This window comes from Triturus cristatus, chromosome 2_1, assembly GCF_964204655.1.
Source record: "Triturus cristatus chromosome 2_1, aTriCri1.1, whole genome shotgun sequence".
In the NCBI taxonomy this organism is placed as follows: domain Eukaryota; kingdom Metazoa; phylum Chordata; class Amphibia; order Caudata; family Salamandridae; genus Triturus; species Triturus cristatus.
The window spans coordinates 88,148,187-88,167,301 of NC_140581.1; the positions used below are offsets into that span (position 1 = coordinate 88,148,187).

Sequence of the window (19,115 nt, forward strand, 5' to 3'; positions counted from 1 at the left end):
GCTTACTTAATGTTACTTTTTGGCAGTAGAGCGGTACGCGACCGCGCGTCACTTACATATATTAATGTTCCTGCCACAGTTCTTTTGCACATAGGCTGCCCATAAGGAGAGCACGCGGCTCTTTGGTCCCCCAGTCTGTTAGGAAACAAGCAACTTAACAACCAGTCCTCGCAGGTCCGCAGAAGGTCAGTGCTTTTAAACGAGTAGGCTTTTTGCAATTAGCAGTTGCTGTAAATCTTCCTCGGAGGTGCTGCAAGACTGTTTCACCATAAAAAGGTGAATTCCAAAACGTGCGTTAATATTATGGATGCTGGTGGTGGCTGATTGAGCATTTGCATATCTGAAAAATATGGTGCTGGTGGGGAGTTGCCTGAAATAATGTTGGCATGGGTGATCGACTGATTTGTCAGCAAAGTAGGTTCTTGTCTTTTTACTCTCATGAAGGGGATTTTTCCGCCTCCCGAGTCCCCCCATAATGCAGTTACTTGTGTAGAATGATGTGCAGAACTCTGGACCCTGCTGCACCCATCTGCTCTGAAAGACAAAGCTACCAAAGCTCGGGCGCTTTCCATCAATAGTGTCAGTTAATGATTCTAAATATACATGGGCCTCCTGTCTTCAAATTCTAGCCGGGGAACTGGCTTTTTTCCCTTGGTAGTTTCCGGGCTTCCTACTGATGGCTCCTAGATTAACAATGCCATGAAGCATATGAATGAAAGATCTAAATACCTGAACAGCCCTTATGTGCCAACTCAGCAGTAGAATAATAACTTTTAAATGTTTTGCAGTACTGTTTTAAAGTGAAAAGATGTATTCGTTTTCTGTGGAAGTGGATTTCTGCAGCAAATCTATGCACCCTACGGTACACCTCCAGTTCCCCACAGGCAGTCTGAAAATAATATTCAGCCACTGTATGTCAAGGCTCACACGGGGCCTATTAATCAATCACAAATCAATGGCTGCTTGTGATGCAGTGGGCCACAGTCTAACTCTGCACACTGACAATGGGGTGGAATGTTAATTTCGTGCCATTATTCCTGCTGTGTCTGCAGCTAATACTGCACAATAGTCTACGTTTCATCATGTGATATTTACACCCGTGAGAGGTGCTGTGGTAGCCGAAGTTCCATTTTTCAAAATAGGAGTATGCAGAAGATTTTGATCCCTGGACTCAAATGTGAGTCGTCATGCCTGCATGTTAAGGGAGGTTGACTGGTGTTGCACGTGTTGCTATTCTATTTGCAATATCTCTACATGTATTTGCAGTAACAGTAATGGATTTAATAAATAATGAAACATTTTTATTGGTTGCATTCTCTCAAAACTGATTCTAGGTAAGAAATACCTTTTGCATTATGTGTAATAAAACATAGAGGGAGCTACTTAAATCGTTGTGAGAAGCTCACTCTATGCAGAGGGCAGTGGTAACCCAGTATGCATGATTTCTCCCAATTAATGAGCTGTTTGCTGACTGTAATCTAGAATACTCAAAGTCCAACTACCTCTTGTCAGAAACCTTAATTATTTTGCTGAATCCTTACCTAGAATACTGGAAACCCACAAGTCCCTTACTTAAAAAAATACCTTTTTAGACCTCGCCTAAAGACAGCTTTAGATGTCTGTGCTCGAAAACCTATTGTCTGCAAAACAATTTAGAGACTGAGGTTCGCCTAAGCCCCTTGCTTGTGATTCAATGGCTTTCTTGTTTTTCTCAGCTTCCAATTCGTCATTGAATGGCTTGCCTCCCTATTCTTGTCTTTGTCCTGCCTGGAGGAGCATTACATGTTCACCATATTTTGGCTGGCTGAGCAGGTATATCTTTCCTCTGATGATGTCAGTGCCTTACACTGCTGTTCAGGAGGGGCAAATTAGTTTTAGTTATGTGTTTGCAAAACCAGCAAGCGGTGTTTACGCACCACTTCAAGGTTTTGTAAACACATAAATAAAAAGCATTGTCATGTACGATGCCAATAGCTCAAACTCTTGCAAATGCGAGACCTGTTGCATTGCAAATGCTTGTTTTCCTTTGTCGTAGAGCACCTGCTGTCGCTGTTGAGCTTTTTTGAGTTTATGAGCGAACTCCTTTAGTTTAGAGAATCGTGATCTCAATCCCATCGACAAGTTAAGGAGAGCTTGGGTTTCCTCGGGGGTTTCTTTTTCCCAGGCCTCCCGTGTCATCTCTAGGAGAGTACACGGTTGTCTACCAAACAGGAGCTTGAACGGTGAACAATCCAGACTGCTTTGTTTTTGGCAGCGGATAACAAATAATGCCAAAGGTAACAGGGCATCCCAATTGGCTCCTTCAGCAGTCATCATTTTTTTAAGGTGAGCTGGATGGTACCATTATAGCTTTCGCATAACCCGTCCGTCTGTGGATGGTATACTGATGTCCTAATTTGTGTGATATCTAAGGACTTACATACTTGGGCCATCAGTTTTGAAACGAACGGGGTGCCTTGATCTGTGAGGATTTTGTGTGGAAAGCCAACACGTGAAAACAGCTCCATCAGCTTCTCACAGATAGTGACTGTGTTGGGAGTTCTCAAAGGGAATGCTTCTGGGTAACGGGTAGCGTAGTCGATAATGACTAATGCATATTGATTACCTTTTCGTGATTTAGGCAAGGGACCAATAAGATCCATCCCGACATGGTCAAACGGTTTGCCAATGATCGGTAGGGGTTGTAGCGGAACATCAGGAGGCCGATAAGAATTCTTCCTGACAGTACTTGGTGATGTGGGCATATATACCTGGCCAATAGAAGTGTTCAAGGATTGTCCGGCTGTTTGTTTGGGCTCCGGTATGACCCGCTAGTAGATGGCTATGCGCAAAAAACATGACCTGTTCTCTGAAGCTTCTGGGTACAAGCAGTTGTTTGGTGGTGGTTGGGCCTCCAACCTTATAGTGAAGGTTGTTCTCAATGATAGAGGCAGGATATGAGGTAATGGTCCAAGATGTCTGTTGCCAGGCGGGCTGGAGAGTAGGGTCAGTTTTCTGTGCATACCGGAAGTTTTGATCGCCTTGCCAGGGAGCTTTACTGAGGAGCACAGTTGTTCTATTAGGGTTCCCCTTTATTTTATGGTGATGAAGGTCCATAAATTCGGGATGATCGGTTCCCAGAATACGTTTTCGGGTAGACTAGGTAACACTCCCACGATAGACTGTAGATCCCTCCCATCGGGTAGCCTTACTTTTATTTGGGCAGCTGGATAGGTTTTTACGTCCCCATGAACACACTTAATGGGTATCAACCGGTGTGGGATTATGTCGTACGGCTTAACAAGGTTGCTCTGTATGACTGATTGCCTGCATCCCGAGTCAAGGAGTGCCTTCACATAAACCCCATCTAGGACTAAACTTACATAGTACCCGGTGCCAAACACTTCCGTATACAGGACATGTCGGGGTAAATAGTTTATGTCCAGAGGTTCCTCGGCGGTCTTTTTTGAAGGGCAGAACCGAACTATGGGGCCCCAAGTACCGCAGTCATAACATTGCGGTCCCTTTCCAGTCATAACTTCAGGTTTAGGGGCTCGGGGTTTGATGTCCTCAAGCGGCATTCTCAGGGGTTTTTTCTCAGGTTTTCCTACCCCCGGTCGTTGTTTGTTTTCTGCCTCCCAGAACAGTGCTCTAGGTTGTGCCCTGGAATAGGTGGGCGCCATGTCTATCGTTTGCTCCAGAGTGAGGCCAGTATGTTGTTTCAACCACCTCTGTGTTGGGTAGGGTAAGATCTTCTAGATAGATCATGGCCATGATCTCCTCTTTGGTATGATCTTGAGGCCTGCACCATTTATCTGCCGCTGTCTTTAATTTATGGAACAAGGTTTTTGGTGTATCTCCGGGCTTCCCTTTTTCTTTCCTAAAGCGTGTCCTGTAGGCTTCGGCGTCTAACCCTAGATGGTCCAATATAATCCCCATTAGGATTAGCAGCCTGATAGGCTGCTTGAGCCTCTCCAGTTAGCAGCGGGGCTAAGAAAAAAGGCCACTTAGCTTCTGGCCAGCCTGAGGCACACGCTGCGCGTTCAAAATCAAGGAGGAACGAGTCGGGGTCCTCTCCTTCATTGTACTTCTGCAGGGGAACAGTAGGAAATGTGGCTTAAGCACCCTGCTTCATGGGCAATTGTTTAGCGAGCACACCCTGTCTGTCTGACACTCTGTAGAGGCTTTCTAGATGTTGATTTATCGAGGTGCTGAACAGTTCCCTATCGGCCTGAGCCGATGACATATGCCTCTCCAACGCCCACTTGAGTTTTTCTTGTCCTGCGATAAGTTGTTGAATGAGGTTCTCCATAATATACAGTCTAATGGAACTTAATCCCACTTCTGATACCACGTGTGAATAAACACGAGAGAGCCAAAGTAGGAGAGGCAAATACACAGTCTTTTATTTCAGACTCTTCATTAGGTTTAACAGATGATGAACGTCCTTGGGTCCTTAATGTCAGGGCGCGGCGGGAGTTGCAAGCGGTTCTTCCTTCCCTTGGGGAGATGAAGGAGTCAATCCCAGAATCGGTGACCAAAACAAAAGGAAAAATAATACGGGTCAGATTATAGCCGCTTATCAAGGCAGTGGAAGGGGAAAGGAAGTGGGGAAAAAAAACACCCGGACCATCACCAAGTGATTGTGGCTATAGGGCAGGAATCGATGGGAGTTACTAGAGCCCTCCCTCTACCCCAGGTCGACTGTGCACCAAGGTACTTGCGGCCCGCTTTAAAAACCACCCTCGAACTCAGGCACGTACCTCGGAGAGCCACGCCCCTCCGGGAGCGTAGCTGGCATTCTCGCTGTACCGGATTGGGTCCGGCTCCCTCTCTCAGCGGTGATCCCGGCTCCTCTGTTCAGTCTCCGTCTCTCTCTCCCGACGGTATCTCCAGTTCCTCGGTTCTCTTTCAATATCAGGTGTTCCTACGTCCGAGGGTCCACTAAGAGTTGCGGCTGGATCCTCTGGTCTTTCTTCTCCGATGGCGCCGTCTTTCAGTCCTATTCGAATAGCAGCGCGCTCCCTGTCTTCGGCCTCTGATTCAAATACCGGAACATCCCCATATGTCATCCGGAGCACATCATGTGACCCTGTCACATGAATGGGAACGTCAGCACGGTAGTGATCGGAATTAAAGGGACCGCTATTTCCCAAGGCTTGTGGTTCCCATGGTGACTGTAAATAAAGAACAGGAGAGAGGTAAGAGGGCAAATGTTCGTCGTCGTCATCCTTCCTCCGACCATGGAGGGGCACCTTGTGACACTTGCCCGATCTCTTTCGGCGTGATCGGGGTGTCCAAGTAATCTCTGTGCCCTTGATCTAGCCATAGGAGTTGAAAAGAAGCGAATAATTCATGCAGTGTCTCTGGTTCCCTGTCTATTCCAGCAGTGTACAGTTTTGCATAAAAGGAAGACATACCGCTGGTAGTTCCGCTGGAGAGGATATCAATTGGGAGTCAGCCCCCTCAGTTCAGTGACATATGTTGAGGCGCAGTAATCCTGCTAGCGTCCTCCCCGGGCCGTCCCCCTCAACATACTGCCGTGCCCGGGCTTCCATTCCTAGATAATGCATTTCCCCATCAGCAATCTCTCTATACTTTGTAAGTTTCTCTCTGATATCTGCCAGTATGGAGGAGTTGGGTTTTTGGAAGTTATCTTGGTCTAGGTCTCACATTTCCTTTTCAAGCCTGCTCAGGGTGCCTCTTAGTGCTTTCAGTACTCCGGACTGCTTTGCAAAGCAGACACCGTGTATGACCACCTTGAATGCCTCCCATAGCATGGAGGGCGACTCAACCGACCTAGTGATCCGCTCGAAATAGTTTGTGATTTCCGTGCGTATGTCTCTAAATGCTGTGTCGCGCAGTGCATTAGGAGGCAGCTGCCACAAGAAGGCACGTGGGACGGTCTGTGGAACATGGAGCGTTAACAATACCGGTTCATGGTCAGAGCATGTGCGGGTGGTGTGTGATCGCTGTAGTTCCGACAAGTGCATCCCAGGAAATTAGCCACTAATCTAGGCATGACCACGAGCCAAGATAGGAGGAAAAGCATGTGCCTTCCCATGCATTCGGGTGGGCATGTCACCACGCATCAGTGATTAAGTTGTCTAATATTAAAGTATTGAGAGCTCAGGCTGCCCACGGGTTTGGCCGCCGCAGCCCAGAGCAGTCCAGTGTTCCCTCCAGCGCCACATTAAAGTCGCCCCCCCATAGCACCATCTGTGAGCCATAGTTCGCTGCCGGTCTCCATACTTTCAGAAAATATTCGGGTCATCAGTGTTGTTGGCTGTTTATTTTATGTGCCAGTAACAATCACATACCTTCCCTCTTGGTCTATGTGGGAGTGAGTGATGTGCCTTGGTATCCCTTTCCTGATCAGCAGCGAGACTCCCTGGCTAGAGTTTGAGTACACCGAGGAGTGTGTTTCGCCCCACCAGCGGGGCCTCAGTCTTAGAAGTGTGCCGGTAGTCAAGTGCGTCTCTTGTAAGAAGCATATGTCGACTTTATGTCGTGCAAGAAATGTGTGTACTAGCCGGGAGTTATGGTGGTCATTTAAGCCTCTAATATTCCTTGTCAGGCAATTACCATTAGTCATCGGACTAAGGTGTTAATATGCTTGTCAGTTACAATCTGTCCATTGGTCTAGAGAAACCCAACCGTCCGTCCCTCCTTCCGCCCCAACTTCCCGTAACATTGTAAACAACATTGGGGACAATCTCCCCACCACCCACTCCAATCCATGAAACTTCATGTCATCTTGAAGTCTGTAGGAATTATCCCATGGGGCCATGGGTTCTTTGGTGAACAACCCTGTCACGGACCAGGGTGGCCGAGCGAAATTAAAGATCATGAGATATGTGATTGTTAGTAATCGGTAAGAATGGTCTAGTTCCTGACGGCAGTTATATTCTGAGTGTAACTGTGCCAACATCTTAGTCTCTTTCCTCGTGACATGAAGATAAGCCATGTAGGTGTAGCATCTGACACAGCTTGTCATTATCACTAGTGCGGCCTTCCCTCAGCTAGGCGGGGGGACTTCCATGTGGCCCGTCTGTTTTGGTGGATTTGCTTGGCTACTTTCATCGCAGCCGCAGGGTCAGTGAACGTTTGCGTATTACCTTCATGCGAAATTCGGAGCCTGGCCGGATAATGTTCTGACACAATTGCCTCTCCTTATATGTGTCGCATCTCTCTGTAAAGCGCTCTGATACACTCTAGGGTCATGTTCGCACTATACAAAACTTTTAAAATAAATAAATATAACGGGGCATATTTCACTCTAAGCTGCTGGAGTGCGCGTTTGGTCGGCAGGAACACTCATCTCCCAGCTTGCCCCGCCAAAGTGTAATCGGGATAGAAAGAGAGGATGTTTCCCTGGTAACGCACCTCTATGCGCTCTCTTGCACAGTTGAGGATTATATCTCGGTCCCGATAATTCAGGAGGCGGGCAATTATGGGGCGGGCTGCGGCTCCAGGTAGTGGCTTCGGCCCGAGAGTTTGGTGAGCTGGCTCGACAATTAAGACCGCGGAGAGATCACTACCTAACAGCTCGCGCAGTAAGTCCTCTACAAAGTTTTCCATCTTGGAGATAGCCGTGGATTCCGGAATTTTGGTGATACAGATATTGTTTCTGCAAGAGCGCGATTCTAAATCTGTGTTTTTGGCCTCTATTTTCAAGTATTTTTTTTTTATTCTTTTTATTATTATTTCAAGTATTCTGTCCATTTGTAGCATCTTCTGCTTGTTGTCTGACCTTTGATCCTTAGTGTCTGATAATCCTATCTTCATGTGTTTTATGCGCTCATCGTGCGGTTTTACCCGCTCCTTGACCTGATCCAAGCGGGACGAGAGGAGGTCTAGCTTGTTGTCGATGGTTTTTAGTCTAGTTTTAACATCCATTAGTAGTGAATAGACGTCTTCATCTGGGGCTGCTGTTTCAGCTGATTGTGTGGTCTGCCCCCCTGTGTCCTGAGAGGGCTCACACTGTCTTGTGTTGCGGCGCCTATCAAACGTAAGTTTGGGCTGCATGGCATCAGGGTTGCCTATTATCCCCCCGGATATCTTTCTAACTGGGCACTCTCTTGTTCGCTTTCAGATTCGCTTGTGTGCAAAGGGAGGTTGGAGGGGGCAGGATCAATGTCCATTGTGTGGTCTGAAATGAATTCCTGTGCTCGGCCTAGTACGGAGGGGGGGCAGCCAGGCGGCATGGTGTGTGTCGCATTGTTGTCTTCGCAGTGCCGAATGTGGGTTCTGCAGCCCTCTCCTGTCCGTCTAATTGGCGACTGCTGGGGCAGCCTCCTCAAGGCAGGACCGATGAGTGTAGGGGACGTGAGTACTGTCCCTGCTCCCCGTTACAACCAAGAGGCCCAGTGTCCGTGGGGGCCCTCCAGTCTCGCCGTGTCTGAGGCGGGGGGAATGGGGGCAGCGGGGAGGGGGGCAGCGGAGAGCGTGTCGTGGAGTGCAGAGTGTGCGGCCTACTCTCGCACTGTGGCCTCTCTACTACCGGCCCCCACACCCTCGCAGTAGTCTCTACCTCAGCGCAGCTCTGATGACCGACAGCTTTTGGACTTCTTTCCGCCTCCATACGCTGCTGCCTCTCGGGTGGCCTGAGGTTGTTTTCTGTGTTCAGCTCGACTCTGCGGGGTGTAATGTTGGGCACTAGGCCCGCATGCTGTGTGTAATGACTGACACAGACACTTAGTTGGGGTAATGGGGAATGGCCACGAGCATGTGCGCTCGGCCCTTTTATTAACAGCGTCACCTGACACAGTGACGTCTGTGGTGGGTGGGTGTATAGTGTAACACTAACAGTTAGAACACTAGAACGTGTCCAGGCACGGACACTACATCTCTCCCAATTTTTAATGATGAAAACCCAAAGTCAAAATTCAACCTGTGGGAGAAAGAAAGATATACACCGATGTGATACAGTGACCAAACTTCTGCAGAGTCTCTTACGCCTCAGCTGCTTGGAGTCACAGACGACGTTCTTCCTGCCGTGGAGACCAACAGTTCACTGTGGCACCAGCCATGGGTGCTCGATGGATCCTGTCTGTTGACGGCTCTGCCTTGAAGTTGTCCTCACAGTCTTTTCTTCGCTTTACTTCCATGGCGACAAACGCAGTTGGAGTTCTTGCGGTTCATCTTTCACTCCTGTCCTCTTCTTCATCTGTGGCGTGAGTTCTGTTTTGGCAAAAGACGGATTGTTTGCAAGACACCCCTCTCACCATGATGCCCCTCTCGCAGGTGTTCCCCTGCCACGGGATATCCCCGAGGCCCTCTTCATTAGATCTGTCCTGGGTTGAGTGTCCTGTATCGTGTTACTCCCATGCCGATAAGTGCGGGTGCGGAGGAGACGCAAAGTCTCACCTCAGATTCCACAGTCAGACCTGGAGGGTAGCTGTTGGCTCCTGTCTTCGCGCGCAATGTCTTCATCCTCCTGGGACCTTGGCTGGAGGGCGGTTGATGACCATCTCTCGTCGCGGGGATGCTCTCTCACTGGCATCCCTGAGGTGTGGTACTGTAAATTTCGGAACCATGTTGGTAGCATGGTCCTACCCTGCCGATTTTGGTATCAGCGGACCGCAAATGACTAATGCGGTATGTATGAGTGTTTTCGTCACGTTTCCCCGATGAACTCACCGTGTATGCAATACTACATATTAAACCCTCGGGTTTCATTTTAAAACGGTAACCCAATGGTTGCCCTCACATAGGCTGCGCATTGAGGCCATGCCTGGGCCTAAAGGACACGCAATCTTTCTTTGACTTCTTTGTGACCTGTGCAAACTGACTCCGCTGCCCGAGGTCAGTCCTGCCCGGCCGGTTCCTTTTACTGCGGCCTTATGGGATTAGCATCAGGGCCCAACACATCATAAAGTCGTGCATTCCACACGAACCCTGACTAATCTCTTTCACACCTGACTCTGTTTCCTGCTTTATGGCTTGTTTTACGAGGAGGAGGTGTCCGTTTTATTGGGGTTTGCTGATATCTGATGAGGGTTCTGAGCCTCGCTGGGTAAATAATTATGTGCTGAGCGAGCTGAAATGTGGGATTATCATCATGACTGTGCTCTTTCTTTGAAGCGAAAATATGTGAACGACCACTTGTAAAATAGGGGCGGTGTTGCCCAGAGCGTAATATTCTGTATATAAGAAAAGACTGGGTTTTGGTTGGGAGCAGTCTCCTGAGAACATACACCGTGCTGTACTTCTCGGATACCTGTGATTGGTCTGCAGCCAATAAATACGATCTTTGACTTCATCTAGAAGACTCTGCGTTTCTGTGGTCTGAAACAGGAAGAACTCGAAGTCTTCGGGTGTGTCCCCTGGCACCGCTGGGTTGGTTCTGAAAAACCCAGTACTTCAGAGGCCTTTGCCCCTGAGTCACCACGGCTGGCGTTGTCCAGTGTCCGTGTGACCCCAAAGGTGGATGTTCCGAACGGTCTGGCCTGCTCACCTCTGCAGATCCCAGGTGTGCTGAAAGCATCGTCAAGCAGATGGTCTTCTCTCCGTGCCACGGGTGTTCTCAGGACTTACGCACAGTGCTCTGACACTTGTCGCCTTCCTTATCTTCGAGGTGTGAGTAGTCTTGCCACACTCCTCTATCTTTCCTCGGTTCCAATCTCCGTGAGGGTGTCGAGTCGCTCTGACTTCTCCTCCCACTCTTAACAGTGGCCAACGTGCCCGGATCTATTTCCTTCTTCTCCTCTTCTTGCAGTGGCAACCGTGCCACTCAGATCTCTTCTTTATTCTTTTCTTGTAGTGGCAAATGTGCCACTCTGGTATTTTCTTTCGCTTCACGACTGGTCTGGCCAGGCTTCTCCATGCAGCGCGCGCACTCTGCACGTGTTCCCCCTGGTCTTGTCCTCGTCCGAGGACACTCTCTCCATCTTCCTCAGCATCTAGAGTTAGCGTCGTGACCTTCTCTTCGTCTTCTCCTTTTCACCAGCTACTTTGGTTGTTGAAGTTCGTGGGGCCATACTCTTGGTCCTCTTCGTTCTTGAACTTCTCGGACCACTTGATGGTCCATTCTGCCGATCTCTGGCAGGATACCTTCGGTCTTTTCATCAGACCTCTTGTTCCGTAGCTTCACTGACCCGTGCGTCGGTCACCTCCTTTTGCAACCCCTGGTGGGTTGGCTTATGTGTGTTGACCACCTGGCTGATCACTGGTTGGTGTGATATTCACTTTGACCCGTGCGTCGGTCACCTCCTTTCGCAACCCCTGGCGGGTTGGCTTTGTGGTGCAACCATTTGGCTGGTGTGCTTCACGAGGTGCGTCACGTCGTGTGACTACCTGTGTTTGCTGCCTTGTCAGGCGCTGGTGCGTGCTACTCTTCGTACCGTGTAGTGTTGCTCCTTGTACCGTGTGATCTCTTGATGTGGTGGCTTCTTGGCGCCACTGGGTGTGCCTCTGCATCCTTGCCCGTCAGTGTCGGATACTTGCTGTGCCCATCCTTTTCAGTGGGTTCCTCTCTTGTAGGCGCAACTGTGTACCTTCCGCGTCCGGGGTACATCTGCGCTGAGTCCTTTAGTTCGCTCGAGGGTTCGCTCCACTTGATGCGGCGACAGCGCAGTCCTCGCTGGGGTGGATGTGGCTTGACACAGTTTCCCTTTTCTCCTTGTCGCTGTGGGATGGCACTGCATCCCTCCGGCACACTGTCGTCTGCCTCCATGGCTTCCCCTTGTTTTGCTGCCTTTGAACATGCGGTTTGCATTGCTTCCAGTGCAGTTACTGGAGCCGGCCACTAGATGGCAGTGTTGCTTCTCCCTTCCTCAGCAGCAACCTTCTTTGCTGCTAGAACTTACTGCCCTGTTGTCTTCCCTTCACTCTTCCAGTCTTCACCCGGCCGTGCAGAAGAGCTGGAGCCAGCAGAACACCGGGAGCAGGACACCACCAGCCAGCAGGTAAGTCTCTGTGCATTTATTTATTTAGAGGCGGGGGGGAGGGGCACAGGCATTGTCAGTGGGATGCCTGGAGGATGAGGCATCACTCGTGAACTGGGGGAGAAATGCTCTTATTTCACTTCCTTCAGGCACCTTTCTTGGGGACACTCGCTTATGTGCCTGGCAGCTCTTCGCTCTCCTTTGCTGCTGCACGGGCACCTCGCGCACATGTTTTGGTTTGCTTTTGGCGGCGCTGGCCGCTTGCATGCAGTTCCTGTCATGCCGCCGGGGTCCTGTGAGGTGGGGCATACTCTGATGGCCGGCGACGGCCATTACTTATCTTTCCAACTGCCCTCCCTGCCCGCAGCAGCTTCCTGCAGTCCTTGCGCGGCGTGGGGGGTATTTACTAGCAGAACTCCTCGCCCCTTTATTTATTTATTTCTTGTTGTGAGCGGCGCCGGCCGCGTACAGTTCCCTGGGTATCTCCCTCCCTACCGCGGCAGCCTCGCTCACTTCTCCTGCTGCGCGGGCGGGGAGGTTTTAATTTTATGACTGTATGCTTGGCGGCTGCCTCACTGGAAAACTTGCTCTGGGTATGGTGACTAACCAATAGTAAAGGCTATAGGCCTAATTGGGTCATTGGAAAAACATATATAAATGTCACAGGTCCTATCTGTTTATCAATAAACATCACTACTAGGGCAGTATGCCAGACTTATTGAGAAAAACATATGTTAAAGCCAATAGGCCTTTAAGGGTGGCTTGTTATTACACTGTGGTAAAGCTTATATAACCGGGCCTATAGGTAGTTCACCAGTATCCAGGAAGTAGTTCCCTGAAGTGCAACCCAGCACAGTCTGTAATTCAAAGGAACTAGCCACATTGAAGGCAGCGCTAAATCCTTGAAGTGACCTGCAGCCAAACCAACGGCAGGCCAACATGCCTACACTCGAACACACATTGAGACAGCCTACAGTACCTGTTACATGACTACCTGTCTCCCCTATCAATTTAGCTGAGTCACTTGGAGAAGGGTTACTTTGCAAGTCCTGCTCTATCAGTCATACAATTTGTGTAAACCCGGGCCAGAAAATGTGCCAGCAACAGCCAGACTAGAGTTGATAAAAGGTAGGAATGCCAGAGGGAGTGTGTCAGCAATATACGTTAGTAACCCTATAGCCAAGAAGGTGAAAAGCTGGATTGAAAGTGGAGGTAACTGCCTTATTTTATATTGTGGGAGTGGTGTGTGTATGTATGTATGTGTCGTTGTTTAAACGGTTCTGTGTGTATGTGTACGCATTAATGTATGTGAAAGCCATTCCTGGTGCAGGGGAACACCAAGTGTATCTGGTGCCCACAATATAAGGAGTTAATTTCTGGCACAATTATTCCTATTTCTGACAATATTAGCACTGGCATAATAATGGTAAATCTTGGCGTATGATGGGCATCCTTGGACTAATCATGGGATAATAGCAGATATCAGGACTTGGAGCCAGACTGGAGGTGTGTACCAAAGTTGGTACACGGGCCCGAGGAGGGACCCAGGGAGTCAGACAGGACAGAGGAAGGATAATCCGGTGGCAACCTGACAGGGTGCCTGTTTGGTTCTTTGGGACCAGAAGGTGTTGAAAGTAACCAAACATCTGCAGCATGTTCTCATTAAAGGTTTGAACCTGTTGCCGCATCGCCGATAGTCCAGAGAACCCAGAGAGCATTGAGATCCGCTGAGGAATCAACTCCTCAACCAGGGACCTCAACGGTGAGCGGATTACAGTGTGATGGCCATGAGGCTTCTCTTTTGGTTCAGAGAGCTGGGATGAGCCCTGCTTTGATTGCAGTTGGATTTAGAATTACCAGAGGACTTTGAGCATGAAGTTGAGCGCTTACACTCTGTCTCACTCGCTCTCCCATCATGTCCAATGCTCCTTGCACTCCAGACCCCTGTGGTTGATTTTTTCCTTGTTTTGAATTGCTTATTTTTTCTCCTATTTTGTGGAGAGGTTTTTTATGCCTTGTCCTTTTTCCTTCCTAGGGTATCATCTGTAGGTTGTCTCTTTTCCTTCTGATCTTCGTTTGGGTGCCACTGCTTAGCATTGCCTTTCTGTCCTTTAGTCACTCTGAATGCCGCTGCCCGCGTCCCAAGCAGTGGGACATCAGCAGGGCAGCATGTTAGTGGCCGCCCGTCGGAGCCTTCCCCTTTGCTGCCTCGCGCGCGAGGCTACGCCCACTAAGGTATTACTCCCTTTAGTTGGAGCGGGAGGCGGGCCTTTGGGGGGCGGGGGGCGCGGCTTGCCCCCCCTACTTAGGAGGCCCCCTCGCCCAGTTCCTCCTCTGTTTCCTGCCGCTCCAGCCTGGACACGCGATTTCCCACCCTTTCCACTTACCCCACGTGTCAGGCACAGCGCGTTATTTGGAATGTTTTTAATGTTTTCTTTTTGCGTTGCAGGCGGAGTTACAGGGCGATCTGGATGCAGACGGGTACAGTAAGGGTACCTCTGCGACAGGCGGTACAGTAAGGGTACCCCTGTCCGGCACAGTAAGGGTGCCCGAGCCAAGGTCCAGGAGCCGAAGGGGGTTCTGGGAAGACCGCGACGGCGCCCCGTTAGTCCTTCGGGCGGTTGGGGGGCCTGACCAACCGGGGGTGTGCCACAACACGCTCCGCCCCTGTCGGAAGGGGCGGGAGTAGGAGACAGATCACGTGACCCAGTGGATGATCTGTAAATAATTATGTGCCACACTGCCGGGCATCGACCCACCGTGTGTGCTGGCTCACCAGGCGGGCGGAGCAGCAAGGGGCTGCCTGCCCTGGATCGCCCGTAAGATAACCCAATTTTATTATCATACTATGTTGTATGAAATAAACCTGCAGCAGTTCTTCACCCACAAATAAAGTGTCAGTGTAATCATTGGGTGACGTCTGTGTATGCGTGTTGACTGAAGCGGATGACGGTGTGGTCACTATGATAGTGCTCAAGTTGCTGGGGAAGGTCGCCCCTATAATATCTGCTTCAGATGGCCTGGGCGTGGGACTGAGTTTGTACTTGGAGCGCGAGCAGGACTTGTAAAAAGGCCATGACTCCTTTTAGTGTTCGGTGGCATAGAGCTTTGCCTCCTTGTTCCAGAGCGTCTTCAGGAGCATAAGAGCACATTTATCGCACCACTTTGAGTAGTGGCCAGACCTCAGACACCAAGAAGACACCTCGTGCAGGTCTGTTACTGACATTTGTTTCCTGCAGTCACGACATGTTTAAAACCTGTCATTTTACGGGGGACATTGTTGCCTGGCACAGTGACATTCGATGTGGAAATTGACGAAATTGGGAGCCGAGCTCTTTATCCAAGTAGGGAGGCGTGGAAAGAAAGGAACTGATGTCAGTGCGCAGGGGTAGCGCTTATATGCAGCTCCTTTCCCAGACTTCAGGGCGATACAAAACGAATGCGTAGCCACACAGGGCCACCAAGCAGTGTGCGGCAGCGCTGCTGAACAAAAGCGTTCGGATGCAGTCCAGCGCTCGGGAAGTATTTTAAGGTGAGGAATCTGCGGCTAGAAGAAATCATCAGAATCGCCATGACACAGAGGAAAACGTTCTCCTTCATCAGTATCTTCTTTGGCACCTACCAACAGGCAGACGTAGTACCCAAAACTAGGACGGAATAAAGCTATTTCCTTCTGTGCTCCATCCCTCTGCAGCGCCATCTTCTGCCTTAGAATGAGCGCCCATCACCCCTAAGGTTTAGGAAAAGTAACCCAGGCCCCTTCTAGTCTCAACATATCTTCCGCAGCTGATCTCCTGTCCCAGAAACCTTAATGCCAATCATGTAAATAACCTGGCGTTTGTTAATTTGTGAAGTCCAGCTGTAACTGCGGTGGAAGTTGCTTTCCTTTCAGTCTGAAAAGACCTGCTGCGCTCCCACAGGCTGCGGGGGGCGATGCCTTATGCCGCGCTGACTGGACAGAAGGGCACTCTAGCTTTTAAATCAAAGCTATATATAAATACTGCCAAAATAAACACAACTATATTGAAAACCTGTGTGACAATGGAAAGAAAGGGTAGGTGCCAGCCTCCAGAGGGGCCCCTGGAGCTGATGGGCAAGGACACAGGATTGGGCCCACAGTATTGGCGTGAACAAGCCCAACATCTGAGGGGATTCCAAGTCAAACAAAGGCATCCCCTTGGTGGTGCCCAAGAGCTGCACACAGTGTATGCCAACGAAACACAGCCAGGGGGAGAATTGAAAGCAACTGCAAAGACAAACCACTCCCTATGGAGACCCCCATACAGACATTACAGGACATACATCACTGGCTTTTGAAAGAGCAAAACTCAACCAAACATGCAAATTAAAGGAATGACAAGGGAGCCAGAAAGGAACTTAAAAAAGTGCCCAAAAAATCACTGTTGGACGAAAAAAGCTAGCACACAATATCCAAGGTGTCCAACGCTTCTATATGTGTGAGGTGCAGCAGCCAATATTCTGTACATTGTGACATTTGCCCATGTATAGTGTCAGGCTAAAAGTTTCACTTCAATCCACTCTCGGATGGTTGGGAACAAACACACACACAAGACAACAATTTGGCTTTCCACAGTGACCACGAGGATGACATCAGAAATGGGCTGTTTACAGGACGAAGAGCTCTATCAGTCAACTCTTACTTACCCTGTACATTGAGAGATCGATGCGCAGCGAGTTGTGCAGCTGGTCCAGAAGTTTAACAAATTTCTCTTTCTGCAAAATGAAAAGAGAGAATGAGCCAGGAACGTCTTCACGGTGTACTGTCAGCCCAGGAGGAAAAGGCATGATTTAGGATGCAAAAGCACCTGACCTGTTCTATGATGGGCACTGAGATGGAAGCTGAACTGCTGGCAGCCTTCACAGCTCAGCAAACATATACTAGGCTGTGAAAGCTGCTGATTGCACCAAACACTGGTCTATGGAAACAGGAAGCATTCATATTATAATAATTTATCATTACAAAATGCATACTGTATGGTTCTGGAAAATTACTTTTGAAATATTGACTCAGGCTCACTGTTGAACTGTGGTGTAGGCACCGGCAACTTACTCTCCTGTTATGCATAGCTATCTTTTAAGAATCACAATTTACTAATATGTTACCATATTTGATAGAGAATTAAATATATATATCCCAAAACATGAGGTTAGCTAATGAGACAACATAGAGCAATATTCAAGGAGAGGTCAGGCCCTTCACCTCCAGGTTAATGCATGGATGACTTATGAATCTCTCCTAGGATTCTGAGCTTCCTTCTCTCACAGTGCTTACCGATTCTGGGGCGCCTTCCACACGACACACCTTCCTTCAAGTCCTTCTTGTATTTTTACCTTGCTTACTATTTAGACTCTCCCTTCCCTTTTATATTGTGTAGCGGAAACGCCTTTTCCTGTCATGCCAAGTGATTTTTCTTTTTTTTTTGACAGAGCGAAAAGGAAGGAACTGTAAGGACAGTGGCATGGAAGGTCAGGCGTAATGAAGACTACGGTAAGTAATCCACGCATTACCCCCATTCCACCACTTTCTCATCACAGTCCTAGCTACTGAGGATACACCAAACAACTCAATATGATGTTGAAAGAGAAAACCAAGCTAGTTTGCATGCTCAGAAGAAACAGCAAAAACAAATTGTTATTACATGTATGACCCTAATTATCTCAAAGAGAACACAATACATTGTTTGCAAAGTCGGCTATATCAACAACATTCCACCTGGAGTGTTTTACACATGTATTTGCTTAAGTCGAAGCAGCAAATCTACAAATTTCCCTTTGGCAGAATGGTCTTGAATGTTGGACGGTGTAGTTATTCCTCCTGAATAGTATGTATAGATTATAGCAAACGTCACCCATCTACTTTTCTGTTGTTGACTTTTGCACTTAAGCATGTGTAATTAGTTAGGCTCGTGTTTCCATAAGAAATAGATTTTTTTATTTTGCTAATAACTTTGGTGCAGTTTAATGAATCTTCATAAAACGTTCCAAAAAAGGTTCAACCACCTCAGCTCCTTTCTGGTTAGTTTTGCAGTGATTCATCAAACAGGTACTGAGATAAATGGGTCGGTAATGGTGCCCACATTTTCCCATGCAATTTTCCAGATTTGGTACAACTCTGTGTGAGAGGCTGGCTTTGTATATGATGCACACTTATGTAAGTGGGCACCCTGCAGTAATTCAGACAACGCTTACGTGATTTTAGTTGTCTTAGACAACCCTAGAAGCTCTCTAAGTGGTAGCTGTGGAGAACAGCCTTCAGGCTTAGTCCAGGAGTGTAAAGCAGTACATAATCTTATAGCATAGGTCAGCGGTTCCCAAACTGTGGCCCGCAGACCCCTAGGGTCTGTGACACATTCCCAAGGGGTCCGCAGGTCTCAAGCACCTACCGAGTCACGCTCACACATCAGAGCTGGTGTTTGCAGTGTCGTCAATACCTGCTTGGCGGCAGGGATGATCACTCGATAACCCTACTGCCGTCGCCAAAATAGTTTTGCCCATGCGCCATTTACATTGTACAAATAGCTTGGGAGTCCCTGGCTTCCACTAGTGATTCAATGGGGGTACTCAGCAGTCAAATGTTTGGGCACCACTGGTAACGGTTAAGTGAAAAATAATGACACAGAATAGTTTTAAAAATAGGTATTTTATTACAAACACTCACTAACACAATGTATTATCTCCTACCTGGAGATATACACGCAATACTTAGGAAACAGAACACGTAAGTAGCACAAATACACAGTGGTCCCCAGGGGGAGACCAAACCATATACTAAAATAGTGGAATGGGAACCATGCCTCAAGTCACGAATGGACCCAGAAGACGTAAAAGAGCCAGGGACCCAAGGAACCACCCTATTTAAGTATCTAGGAACCCCACAGAAGTCGTGTACAGAGTGGGAACACGACCGCACGCGCAATAGATAAGTCGCTGTTGCAATTTTTCGCAGGAGGACCTCGAGCAGCTTACCAATGAAGAAGGACCATGGTCCAGAGGAAGAGGTGAGGGCAAAGATCTTGTCAGCAGGAGTTGCTTGAGGTTAGAGCGTCTTGGCGCCCGAAGATCAAAGGAGGAGAGAGTCAACAAGCCTTGGCAACGGCAAGTCGATGCAGTGCACAGGGGTTCTGTTCGAGCGGTTCCGATGAGGGATACTAGCCTAAAACGTGGAAAGAAGACAGTGCAGGCCTTGTGGGAGTTGCAGAACCACCACCTGTGTTCCTGAGCCTTTCG

The 19,115-nt window shown here is 48.7% G+C and overlaps 1 protein-coding gene across 5 annotated transcripts in view; it reads right to left on the reverse strand.

The window, feature by feature from the left end:
* UNC13B (unc-13 homolog B) overlaps positions 1-19,115 on the reverse strand; it is a 2,660,654-nt gene that overhangs the window by 793,587 nt on the left and 1,847,952 nt on the right. For all 5 annotated transcript variants that reach the window (XM_085628130.1, XM_085628129.1, XM_085628128.1 and 2 more), the window contains one exon: positions 16,533-16,601. In XM_085628130.1, the coding sequence (XP_085484256.1) occupies positions 16,533-16,601 (69 nt within the window). The remainder of the gene's footprint in view (positions 1-16,532; positions 16,602-19,115) is intronic.